Source organism: Theropithecus gelada, chromosome 7a, assembly GCF_003255815.1.
Source record: "Theropithecus gelada isolate Dixy chromosome 7a, Tgel_1.0, whole genome shotgun sequence".
Classification (NCBI taxonomy): Eukaryota; Metazoa; Chordata; class Mammalia; order Primates; family Cercopithecidae; genus Theropithecus; species Theropithecus gelada.
Window position 1 is genome coordinate 57036370 of NC_037674.1, and position 11904 is coordinate 57048273.

Genomic DNA, 11904 nt, shown 5'->3' on the forward strand with positions numbered 1-11904 from the left:
GAGCAACCTACTCCATGCTAGACCAAGGCAAAATCTTTAAGTCACCAGTTCTTGTCCAGTCTCTCCTACCTCCACGTCCAAGCCTGTGGCCGCTTCCTACCTCCTTCTGGGTCTCAGGGCCTTCTTGGGGTTCTCTGTCAGTCCACAGTCTTGCTTTTCAGTGGGACCTCCCTTTCTTCTAGGGGTGCTGAAAATGTTGCCTTACAATTACTTTTATCACATGTTTATCACCTTCCATTCTGTGTTCTTTTCTCCTCTGTTTCCCAAACCCAGCACACTGCCAATGTGAAAGGCTTACTCACAGAGGAGAAACTCATGTGGGTCTTAATCTGATTAAATTGTTATAGCAACTAAAGCTAAGGCGATAATGACTAACAGCTCTACCTTCCCAAGAAACATATTATTGGCACGCTCCAGTGGTATTTACAGTCTTTACCCAATGACTCTTTATATAATGGAAACACTGGGGGAAATGTTGAAATACAGGACCATTCTCCAAACTCCAAACCAGCAACTAGATGGATATTCATTCACTCATCCATCCATTCATCCATCCATCCATTCATCTGGCAGTCATTCATTGACAATTAGTGTGTCTATACATGCTTTAAATTAATTAATGAATTAATAATTCATTAATTAATGAATCAGTAATGATCTGGGGAAGGGGGAGTTGCTAGAGGTGGGGATCAGGAATGGTTTTACCCAGGAAGTCTCTGCTACCATCCACCTCAGAAGGGGCAAACAACATGGCGTTTAGACTGACATCTTACTTCCTTAACTCCATAGGAATGGACAACATTTAGACTGACATCTTCCTTAACTCCATAGGAATTTTCCGATTAGAGGAATTCAGTTCTATGATGGCCCCATCAACATCCAAAACTGCACTTTCCGAAAGTTTGTGGCCCTGGAGGGCCGGCACACCAGCGCCCTGGCCTTCCGCCTGAATAATGCCTGGCAGAGCTGCCCCCATAACAACGTGACCGGCATTGCCTTTGAGGACGTTCCGGTGAGTGAGGCGCCATGGCAGACTCCCGGCAAACCCAGACTTTGGATGGTGATTCACAAGTCCCCTGGGGCCCAGAGTTTGAGCTATTGCCACCACCGCAGGGGTTGAAAAGCCTCCTCCAACTAGGCTGGGCCATGTCCCAGTTTGCTCTTCATCCAAACTGGAAAAGTACAAGCGTAGGTTGCCCCACAGATCAGGTCTGGGTAAATGCCCGCTTGCTCTCTCCCTGCTCAAAACTCAGGCCAGCCTCCAGAGGACCCCGACGTGTGGATCGAGGTTCCTAGGCTGTTCCTCCAAGGGTCTTGACTTTGACAAACTAAGTCTTATGACCAGGCCACCTGAGTTGGCACAAAGAATCTAACAAGCCCCACAGTTTCCAAGGGAAGTCTTAACTGATGATGTTCTGTTTAATCTCTCCCCGAGAGCAGACTATAAACAGAGCCTTCCTTGCCTAGACAGAGAAGGCAGAAGAGGAGCTGAGGATTAGGAGATCAGGAGCAAGGGCTGCCCCGTGAGACCAGCCGGGGCCAGGCCTCCTGTGCATTTCCTTCAGGTTATGGATTCCCAGACTTTTCCCTCCTTCTCCTCCCTGCTCCTGCCTTTTGCCTGTTTGCCCAGTTTCTGGCAGGCTGAGGGAAATGATGTGAAACTGAAATGACTTAATGTCTTTACTCAGGCGACTGAGGGCCTGAAAAAGGTCAGTCATGGAAATCTGAGAGGGCCCATGCTGCAAAACTGTCTTCCTGAAACATGCCACACACACATTTTCTCTCGCACATGGATGCCCCCGTGTGTGTGTGTATGTGTAAACGTGTGTGTGCCCTTTCTCATACACACATCACCACCACCTCCCTCTCACACACATTCACACTCACAGTCCTCAGTCCCCCTCCTCCATCTCTGCAGTTGGTGAAGCCTGTGTGTCAGAGCAGTCTCCATGCTCACCCACAGCAGCCAACCCTCCAGCGAGCAGAGGCCAAAAGTGTGTGCTAGGTCTGGGAGTTGAGGCACGGTGAACCTTTGACTGTGACTCCGGTTGCATCGGAGGGGTCAGCCTTGCGGTTTCTCTCAGTGCCCCAGAGCATCTTTGTTTTGGCTGGCTTGTAATGTCAGTGGAAATCGGAAACCTCGCCCTGGCCTGATGACGGCTGCAGTTTCCCTTCACCTTCTAGCCCTGCCTAACTTTCCTGGGCTCTGTTTAGATTACTTCCAGAGTGTTCTTCGGAGAGCCTGGGCCCTGGTTCAACCAGCTGGACATGGATGGGGATAAGACATCTGTGTTCCATGACGTCGATGGTTCCGTGTCCGAGTACCCTGGCTCCTACCTCACGAAGGATGACAACTGGCTGGTCCGGCACCCAGACTGCATCAATGTTCCCGACTGGAGAGGGGCCATTTGCAGTGGGCGCTATGCACAGGTGGGGACACCTTTCTGGGGGCCGGTCACTCACTTATTCACTCATGCAACAAGCATTCAGTGAGTGCCTACTGTATGCCTAGCTCTGTTTCAGGGCACAAAGAGATACAGAATTTTTTTTTCTTTTTCTTTCTTTCTTTTAATTTTTTTCTCCTCACCCAGTAGGATTTTTACAAAGTTAAAATCAAAACACTTGGTAAACAAAATGCTTAGAAAAAAAAGAACCCTCTGGGTCAAATGCTTCGATTCAAGTCAGGTTCCAACACTTACCATTGGACTTTGGGCAAATTACTTGGACTCTTGGAGCCTCAGTTTCCTCACCTGTAAAATAGTTGAACTTTCCTAGCGAGATTTTGGGGGTGGCTTCAGAAAATACATGTAAAATGTTTCACCAGCCCTATCCAATAGAAATATAATGCAAGCCATACATGTAATCTCAAATTTTCTGGTAGCCATGTTAAAAAGTAAAAAGAAACATAATTTAATTTTAATAATACTTTAATTGTATTCAAAATACTACCATTCAACATGAATCAGTGTAGAAAATCATTAAACAGTTCTTGTTTTTTTTTCTGTCTTCAAAATCCACTGTTGCCCACTCAATTTTCAATCAAGGGAAGTGTAGTCCTACTGAAACAATAACGTTGTGTTTAATGTGAATTTTTAATTTTATTTTAAATTTATTTTTGCATTTTTATTGCTATATAGTATATTCTCTTGGAGCATGCATGATATTTTGATACATGTATATAATATGTAATGTCAAATCAGGGTAATGGGATAGGAAAAAATATTTACATTGCTTTTGTTTTGAAATTTAAATGAATTAGCCGGGCGCGGTGGCTCAAGCCTGTAATTCCAGCACTTTGGGAGGCCGAGACGGGCGGATCACGAGGTCAGGAGATCGAGACCATCCTGGCTAACATGGTGAAACCCCGTCTCTACTAAAAAATACAAAAAACTAGCCGGGCGAAGTGGCGGGCGCCTGTGGTCCCAGCTACTCGGGAGGCTGAGGCAGGAGAATGGCGTAAACCCGGGAGGTGGAGCTTGCAATGAGCTGAGATCCGGCCACTGCACTCCAGCCGGGGCGACAGAGCCAGACTCAGTCTCAAAAAAAAAAAAAAAAAAGAAATTTAAATGAATTAAAGTTTAAAATTCAGATCCTGAGTCACAGTGGCCACATGTCCAGTGCTCAGTGGCCACATGAGGCACAGGGCAGGTCTAGATGGTGCCTAGAATGGGGCAGAACTGAAAATATTAGTTAGCTATTATTATATTATTGTTACTTCTAGTATTTTGATGAATGACTAATGAATAAATGACTAAGGGCAGAGAGGCCTGAGAAAATGAATTGTCAGGTTCACAGTGAGCCAGATCATCTCAGAGAGTGAAGGAAACATGTATGAATGAAGACGCTGTCTTCAAAACTATCCTACAAGGCAGGCATTATTATCACCACTGTGGGTGTCAGGAATTGGGGTGTTAGAAAAGAGCTAAATGGTGGTTTGGGTGTGGAGGAGTGATAGGAGAGGGAGATAGTGTTGGGCTGAAGGAAAAGGGCCATAAGGGGCAAAGGGGGCACAGGGTGCAGCTGGTGGGGGTCAGGTGCCAGCGGAGGTGGCAGGGCTAGCATTTAGCAGGAAGAAGGACCACAGGAAGACTGGGGCAGAGGGCAGGAAGCTGAGGGTGTTTCTCTCTGCAGTAGAAGGTGATGTCATGTGCTGAGAATTTGGGGATTGGGCTTGAGGAAAGTAACCTCCAGAGAGTGATAAAGATTTGGAAGAGCTGCTGTAGAGAGTGGAAAATGTTGACAAGAAGCTTGTGGAAGGAGCACCTGGCAGTGTTGAAAACCTAGCGGAGACTGGAGGCGGTGCATTTGCAGAGGCATCTCTCTCCCAGGCTGTGGGATTTTCTCAGCTCTGCTCGAGAGCCCTGGGAGAGGCGGAGCTGTGCAATGAGTCAGGGGGAGGCTTCTGCTGCAGGTGTGGGCAGAGGAAGGGCCAAGATCCTAATGGGAGTGAGCGGTTGATGTGATGGTCTGAGAAAGATAAGAAGGGAAGTGGAGTCAGAAGGGAGCTGATGGAGGACAGTCATGCCCTGAGTAATTGAAGGATGACCAAACCCTCAAGCCTGGCATCCATGCTGTTAGCATTACACAGCCTCAGCTCAAGGTCTAGGTATCCCATGCGGAGTCTTGATTTTCCTTCCCACACTTTCTTTCTGATACGTTGCTTATCTTCTGTGAAGAAAAGCTCATTGTTAGAGCTTGCCAGATTATCATAACTGGCAACTGGTTAACTGTTATCCATAGTATTTTCCCTTCACTTTACATCTTACAAAATGCTTTAATGTATCCTTTACCTTCTGATACTCAGGGCAACTCCCTAAGATGGGCACGGTTGGTTTCTCTTTCCATCTTATATGCGATAAAACTAGAGAGGAAGATAACCACTTCCTTCCAAAAGCACAACATCATTGCACATTGGTGTGATTGTCTCTCTTGGCCACAGTTATGGGGATATCGTTTTATGAATTTGGGATGTGCCATAAAACAGGACACAGTGGTTTTTTTTTTTGTTTGTTTTGTTTGTTTTGTTTTGTTTTTTGAGACAGAGTTTCACTCTTGTCCAGGCTGGAGTGCAATGGCGTGATCTTGGCTCACCACAACCTCCGCCTCCCAGGTTCAAGAGACTCTCCTGCCTCAGCCTCCCTAGTAGCTGGGATCACAGGCATGTGCTACCATGCCCGGCTAATTTTGTATTTTTAGTAGAGACAGGGTTTCTCCATATCTGTCAGGGTGGTCTCGAACTCCCAACCTCAGGTGATCCGCCCACCTCGGTCTCCCAAAGTGCTGGGATTACAGGCGTGAGCCACTGTGCCTGGCCGACACAGTGTTTTAAACCAATGCTGGGCTAAAGCATCCAGGCTCTTAGGTCCCTGGGTCTCAATGGCTGACAGTCTTGCTTTCAGTTTTTCCTCTGAAATGAGGCACCATTTATTCATGCAGTGTGTTGTGGCACCACAAGGACTGGCCTCAGGGGCCAGACACTGAGAGGGAGTAGGAGGGAGAAATAGGCCAACACACCCAGGCACTCTCTCAAATGCAGGCAAAGTAACTGCCAGTTATAGGCGAGTTGCATTTTATGGTAGAATTATAAAAGTTCTCTCTTTCTCTCACTCCCTTCCTCCTCCATCCACATCTCTGTCCTTTGTCCAAAATTTGCCATCTGACTATTATGCAGGCTCTTCTCAAATTTCCACTGGAAGCTCAACAGAGCACTTTTATGAAGATGCACAGAAAGCATTAGCTGGATTACACAGTAAGGCCTGGGCTGTGTCCACCAGCAGAAAGAGATGTCCCCTTATTTGGCCTTTCTTTCATTCAAGCCTTCTAAAAAGGGTTCTGTAAAGAGAAAGTGCCTTTGAAAGTGCAGTCTGTAGTCAGATGTTAACCAGACACTCTTGGAATAACCCTTTGTAATAGCCTCATTGTGTGTTTCCTTTTTGGGTTTTAAAAGATGTACATTCAAGCCTACAAGACCAGTAACCTGCGAATGAAGATCATCAAGAATGACTTCCCCAGCCACCCTCTCTACCTGGAGGGGGCGCTCACCAGGAGCACCCATTACCAGCAGTACCAGCCGGTTGTCACCCTGCAGAAGGGCTACACCATCCACTGGGACCAGACGGCCCCCGCCGAACTCGCCATCTGGCTCATCAACTTCAACAAGTGAGTGGGTGCCCGGCCAGGAGCAGTGAGATCTGTGGGCAGCTGCTCTGACTGAGCTCAAAGCTGATAACGATGATTTGTTGCAAAGTCCTGGCCTTGCCTCTTACGGAACCACAAGCTAGCCCATGTGATTGATCCCTGCAGGAGTACCTAGAGGGGCTGACATCACCCAGGAGTTAAGCATTAAAGGACACAGGCCAAGCCCCCGCTCCGGCATGGGTGACCTTGGGTAGGGCATGTAACCTCTTGAGCCTGAGCTCCTTGATCTTTGAGTTGAGGATAGTATTATCGTGCAGGAGTGCAATGAGGATCTAGGGAGATGAGGTATGGTGGGCACCCAGGACCTGGCATTAGCGAGTGCTCGATAGATGGCAAAAATATCTGGGTATTGTTGTTACCATCCTACAGAGAGGGAAATGAGGTTCTGCGAGATAAAGTGATGAGGGTGAGGGCATCTAGATAGGGCTTCCTATATTTAGATTCAAGTATTTTCTATGCACATTATTTACTTGTCACAGTATTTCTGTGAGAAGGACATTGATCAGATGTGGGAAATGAGACCGAAGAGATGAAATGGACCCTACAATCAAGCTGGACCCAGAAGGGGCTGAGCCTAGGTCCTTTGGATCCTGTGCTCTTTAACTACAAAAAGAATGTCTTTTTCCCAAAGTTCCATACGGAGCACCCCCAGGGTTGGCCCTGGAGACACACCAGTGAAGCATTCAGACTCTCTGCTCACAGGCGGCCATTGTCTCTCCCTCGCTCCTTGAACACTGCAACTCAGTCGCCATGGCAGCAAATGTTCTTTCAAAATTTCCCATACAAAAGTAGAGGTGTCATTTGGTGGAGGTTTTTTGGTCTGTTTCTCCAAGGCATGCTCCAAAGGCCCTGTGGCCTGGACACCCTTGCTTGTAACCTGACTCTACTTCCAATCCTAGGGGCGACTGGATCCGAGTGGGGCTCTGCTACCCGAGAGGCACCACCTTCTCCATCCTCTCAGATGTTCACAATCGCCTGCTGAAGCAAACGTCCAAGACAGGTGTCTTTGTGAGGACCTTGCAGATGGACAAAGTGGAGCAGAGCTATCCTGGCAGGAGCCACTACTACTGGGACGAAGACTCAGGGTGAGCAGGTGCCCACCTGGCTGCAGGAAAGTGGCTCGACCTCATCTTGTCCCCTTGGCCTTTCCAATAAGTCTGAGAACAGCCATGTAGTTAATGCCAATTAATGTAAGACATGTTTCTAGGCATTTTGATTCTAAGGCTGGCTGTCCCATACATTAATGACATTTTTAAAGCTGTTAAGCTTTAAAAGTAAAATAAACACTCTATTAAATATACATATACATGTAGGGAATTTACATATTTCAAAAAAAAAAAGTGAAGGCAGTAAATCTTAGAATCCAGAAAACATGGTACATTATCTCAAATCCTCACAACAACCCACTTGGAACAGAGGATTAAGAGATGGGCAGCCAGGCGTGGTGACTCACACCTCCCAGCACTTTGGGAGGCCGAGGTGTGCGGATCACAAGGTCAAGAGTTCGAGACCAGCCTGGCCAACATGGTGAAACCCCATCTTTACTAAAAATACAAAAATCAGCTGGGCATGGTGGTGCGTGTCTATAATCCCAGCTACTCAGGAGGCTGAGGCAAGAGAATTGCTTGAACCTGGGAGGCAGAGGTTGCAGTGAGCCAAGATTGCGTCATTGCACTCCAGCCTGGGTGACAGAGTGAGACTCTACCTCAAAAAAAAAAAAGAGAGAGAGAGAGAGTGAAAGAGATGGGCAAAGAAGGCACAGGGAAAATAGGAGAGACTTCCCGAGATCATAGCATAAATTTGACCCAGCTGGATTTGAACCTAGATCTGTCTGTCTTCAAAGCCCCTCACCCTTTTACTAACCTGCAGTAGGTTCTATTCAATAGAGATATAATGAAAACAGAGTATCTGTTCCTGGGAGTTCTTTGATCCCCTCTCTTAAAAAGAAATTTAGTCTAATATCTTAAGAATGCCAAGCCAGCTCCACAGCGATGTCGATAGCAAACTGTGAGGAGTAAGGGTGAAAGATCATTTGATGGCCCGTTTTCTATTCTTATATGGAAGCCAATGATAAGGAAACTGATAACAGGTGATCTGTCTTATTTATGGCTCCATCAATTTGATTAAGGGAAAATTAAAATTTAGAATCAAAAGTATAAGTACAATGTTGGGATGGGAGGGCAATAGAAAATACCTTTCTCCCCACACAAGCGCTAAGCCAGTTGGGGGCAGACAAGCTGGCAGGTGAAGAGGAAGCGATCCATTTTATTGATGATAAAGCTGTTGGAGAATAGAGCTTCCCAATATCATCCCCAATTTTACCTTCTCCGCCGCAGGTAGCACTGAGCACAGGCTCCCCACATAGGGCCCAGCCCCAAAACCTCAGAGCATGTAAGACAGACCAGAGTGCCCCTGCTCTACGGGCTGAGCCAAATACCCAAAACCAACCAATTATGAGACACTCTCTTCCCATGGGAAGAAGTGGATGAGGGGAGGGACCAGGGGCCAGGAGTATTTAGGAAAATCCTCCCATATGAAAACCAGAGGAGGAGGAATGAGATATGCTCCACATACCACTAGGAAACATTATGATTAAAGTAACAGATGTTGATAAGGTAAAGTCCCTGGGATACCATCCATGCAGATTTTCTTCTTTTCGGCTCGTGAGCTGAAATGTTCAAAAGATGTGAAATTTTCAAATGGAAACTTCCACTAAGTAAGTTGAACCTCTTTGATCAAAGTCTTAAAAATCTAAGGCTTGTCCGCTTGTCACCTTAAGCACATTTTTTTGGTTGGTAGCTTAGCTTAGCCCTATGCCTGTTGATCATTACGTTGTGTTTCAATTCGGTGATGCCTTAGGGACCAGGAGTTGGGTTATAGGGGGTCTGTTTCCCATGGAGAACAGCTGCAAACTGTTGGGCTTTTAAAAAATCTTTCTGCCTTATACATTTGTTATTTTTTATATTCAGAGCACCTGCCTTTAGCAGCTACCTTCTAATAATCTACTATGGGCTAGGATACTTAACAACTAGCTTGCTATAATTAGGGGTAAAATTAAAATAAGTCAGCTGAAAGGGAGGGGGTTTCAAAGTGTGAAATACATAAGCTGCCATTTTTTCCAGGTTAAAAAAACTCTTAAGTGATTGTAGCTGTGTTCTGGATAGCTAAGTTTGCTTAACACCACCTCAGTGAATTATTATAATGATTCTTACTAAATAATAAACAAGTATATTATTTAAGGTGCACAGCCATCAATAGCGCTGCTCTGCAACATTACCTGGTCATAGCGAGGATTTGAGCACTGGGCTGGCAGGTGCCCAGGCCCATGCTGCTTTTGTGCCTCCCAGGGCCTTGCAGTTCAGCCAGCTTGCACACATCCAAGTTGTAGGTCAGGATTAGGGAAGGCAGCTGCTGCCTACCACAGGCTGGATGGTCTTTTAGGTCACTCCCGATTTAGATAATCTGATATATAATGGCAACAGAGAAACCTGAATACTGTTAAGTTTTGTGCAGAAGCCTCAGGACCAATCCCATTTCTGTGCCTTGGTTCCAGGAGTGGTTTGGACCATGTTGGGAGCCTGCAGGGAGACGTGACCATGGGCAGCACTGAACTGCCTTCCTCCTAAGCTGCTCAAAGTGGGTGCTCACCTGCCTCCCCAACTTCCCCACCATGCGGGCATGGAACACAGATATGGCTGCTCTGCTGTCAGCCCTGAGCACGAGGCCTCTGTAACAGTCAGTTTCTACTTTATTCTGAGATCACTTGATGTGGATGGCTTGAAACATAAAACCACTCAAGGAAGCTCAGATTAAGTGGAGGTGCTACAGAGAGAAGACCAAGGGGTCTTCAAGAACTAAAAACCCAGTTGGGCCTCATGGGCTCAGGTGCTGAAAACAACAAAGCCAGCAGGGAGGAGACAGCCTGCCTACGCCTTGTGTCTCTCCATCTCCCCATGTTCACACACATACGCACACATGCTTGGCCTCTTGTTTCAGCTACTTGCCACAAACTGCCTTCCTCTGGTGATTCCTTACCAGGCACGGGGCACGACAAGGTTGTCAGCCCCGACTCCATGTGGTCTTTTAGTTCAAGCACCAACCAGTGGTGGACAAGACCTGCTGGGTCCCATGAGAGTGAGAATCTTGGTTACTGGGTAGCCAATCCATGGCCCCTCTGTGAGTCCAATGTGTGCCCCTGGTCTGAGCAGCTCTGTGGTAGGGGTTTGGAGGTGACGGCATTGTGGTGCAAACCCAGCTCCCTAGTCTGAATGGGCTCAGTGAAGGCTTGGTCACTAGAGCAAGATGGGTGGTAGATACCCCATATCCTATCTTCCCATGTTACAGATGCAGGACTCAGCCTGCGAGTGCTTTGTTGCACTAAAAGAACAATAATGAATCCCAAGTGAGTACTGTGTTTTCCTTACAATCTGACTCCCTGTAACACTGGGTCAGCTTCCTTTACAATAATAATAATTATTTTAAATAAATTATAAAATAATTTTTGGAATAGATTATGGTTTGGAGAAAAGTTGAGTTAGGAAGACAGAGCATTTCCTCACCAGTCACCATGCTGGGATGGAAAATGCTGGCTCTGTCACTTCCCAGCTGTGTGGTCCTGGGTGAGTCACTTCACTTCTCTGAGCCACCATTTTCCCATCCAGGAATTCAGGATGATAATAGTACCTACTGGACAGGATTGTTTGAGGATTAAATGAGATATGTTGATTTACTATGTGTGCACGGCATGGCACATAAAACGTGCTCAGAATAGAATTGCCATTCTCATTAGCTTTTTCTTCAATGCATTTGTTCCTTATTTCTCCAACTACATACAACTCTGTGATAGACATGGTTCCATTCTATAAGGCTGCTGGGTCAACCTGCTGTGACCAGCTCAGAGTAAATATCTCGGTGGGGGAGGTTTGAGTGCCCAAGCAAATGCCCAGCAATGCTCCTTGTGTGCAGGCTGTTGTTCCTGAAGCTGAAAGCTCAGAACGAGAGAGAGAAGTTTGCTTTCTGCTCCATGAAAGGCTGTGAGAGGATAAAGATTAAAGCTCTGATCCCAAAGAACGCAGGCGTCAGTGACTGCACAGCCACAGCCTACCCCAAGTTCACCGAGAGGGCTGTCGTGGACGTGCCAATGCCCAAGAAGCTCCTTGGTTCTCAGCTGGTGAGTGGCTGACAGCAAGTCTGGACCCCTTTGCCGTCCAGTTAGGCCCAGACCCAATTAGGTCCCTCACTCAGCTCCACAAACCATTTCCTGCGACTGGGGATACAGGAAGAGTTGGGGAATGACCACCCAAACCTAACAATTGCATTGGGTTCTATGTGTTTTCCAGAAAACAAAGGACCATTTCTTGGAGGTGAAGATGGAGAGTTCCAAGCAGCACTTCTTCCACCTTTGGAACGACTTTGCTTACATTGAAGTAAGTGCCTCCGGCCCCTGGAGGATTAGGGTTTGCTCAATGAGAGGTGATACTGTGTCCTGGAGCTGCTGTCACAAATTCCTACAAACTGGGTGGTTTGCATTAAACAAGAGAAAGTTATTCTCACAGTTCAGGAGGCCAGAAGTTCAAGAGCAAGGTGTTGGCAGCAGTGGTTTCCTTTGGGGGCTAGGGGCGGGGAACCTGTTCCATGCCTCTTCTCGCTTCTGGTGGTTGCCGGCACTCCTGCACACTCCTCGGCTTGCAGACACTTTAATCTCTG

At 46.8% G+C, this 11904-nt stretch overlaps 1 protein-coding gene across 3 annotated transcripts in view; it reads left to right on the forward strand.

The window, feature by feature from the left end:
* CEMIP (cell migration inducing hyaluronidase 1) overlaps nt 1-11904 on the forward strand; it is a 173364-nt gene that overhangs the window by 152251 nt on the left and 9209 nt on the right. For all 3 annotated transcript variants that reach the window (XM_025390719.1, XM_025390720.1, XM_025390718.1), the window contains 6 exons: nt 832-1012; nt 2215-2430; nt 5948-6159; nt 7098-7283; nt 11164-11368; nt 11538-11624. In XM_025390719.1, coding sequence (XP_025246504.1) covers nt 832-1012; nt 2215-2430; nt 5948-6159; nt 7098-7283; nt 11164-11368; nt 11538-11624 — 1087 coding nt within the window. The remainder of the gene's footprint in view (nt 1-831; nt 1013-2214; nt 2431-5947; nt 6160-7097; nt 7284-11163; nt 11369-11537; nt 11625-11904) is intronic.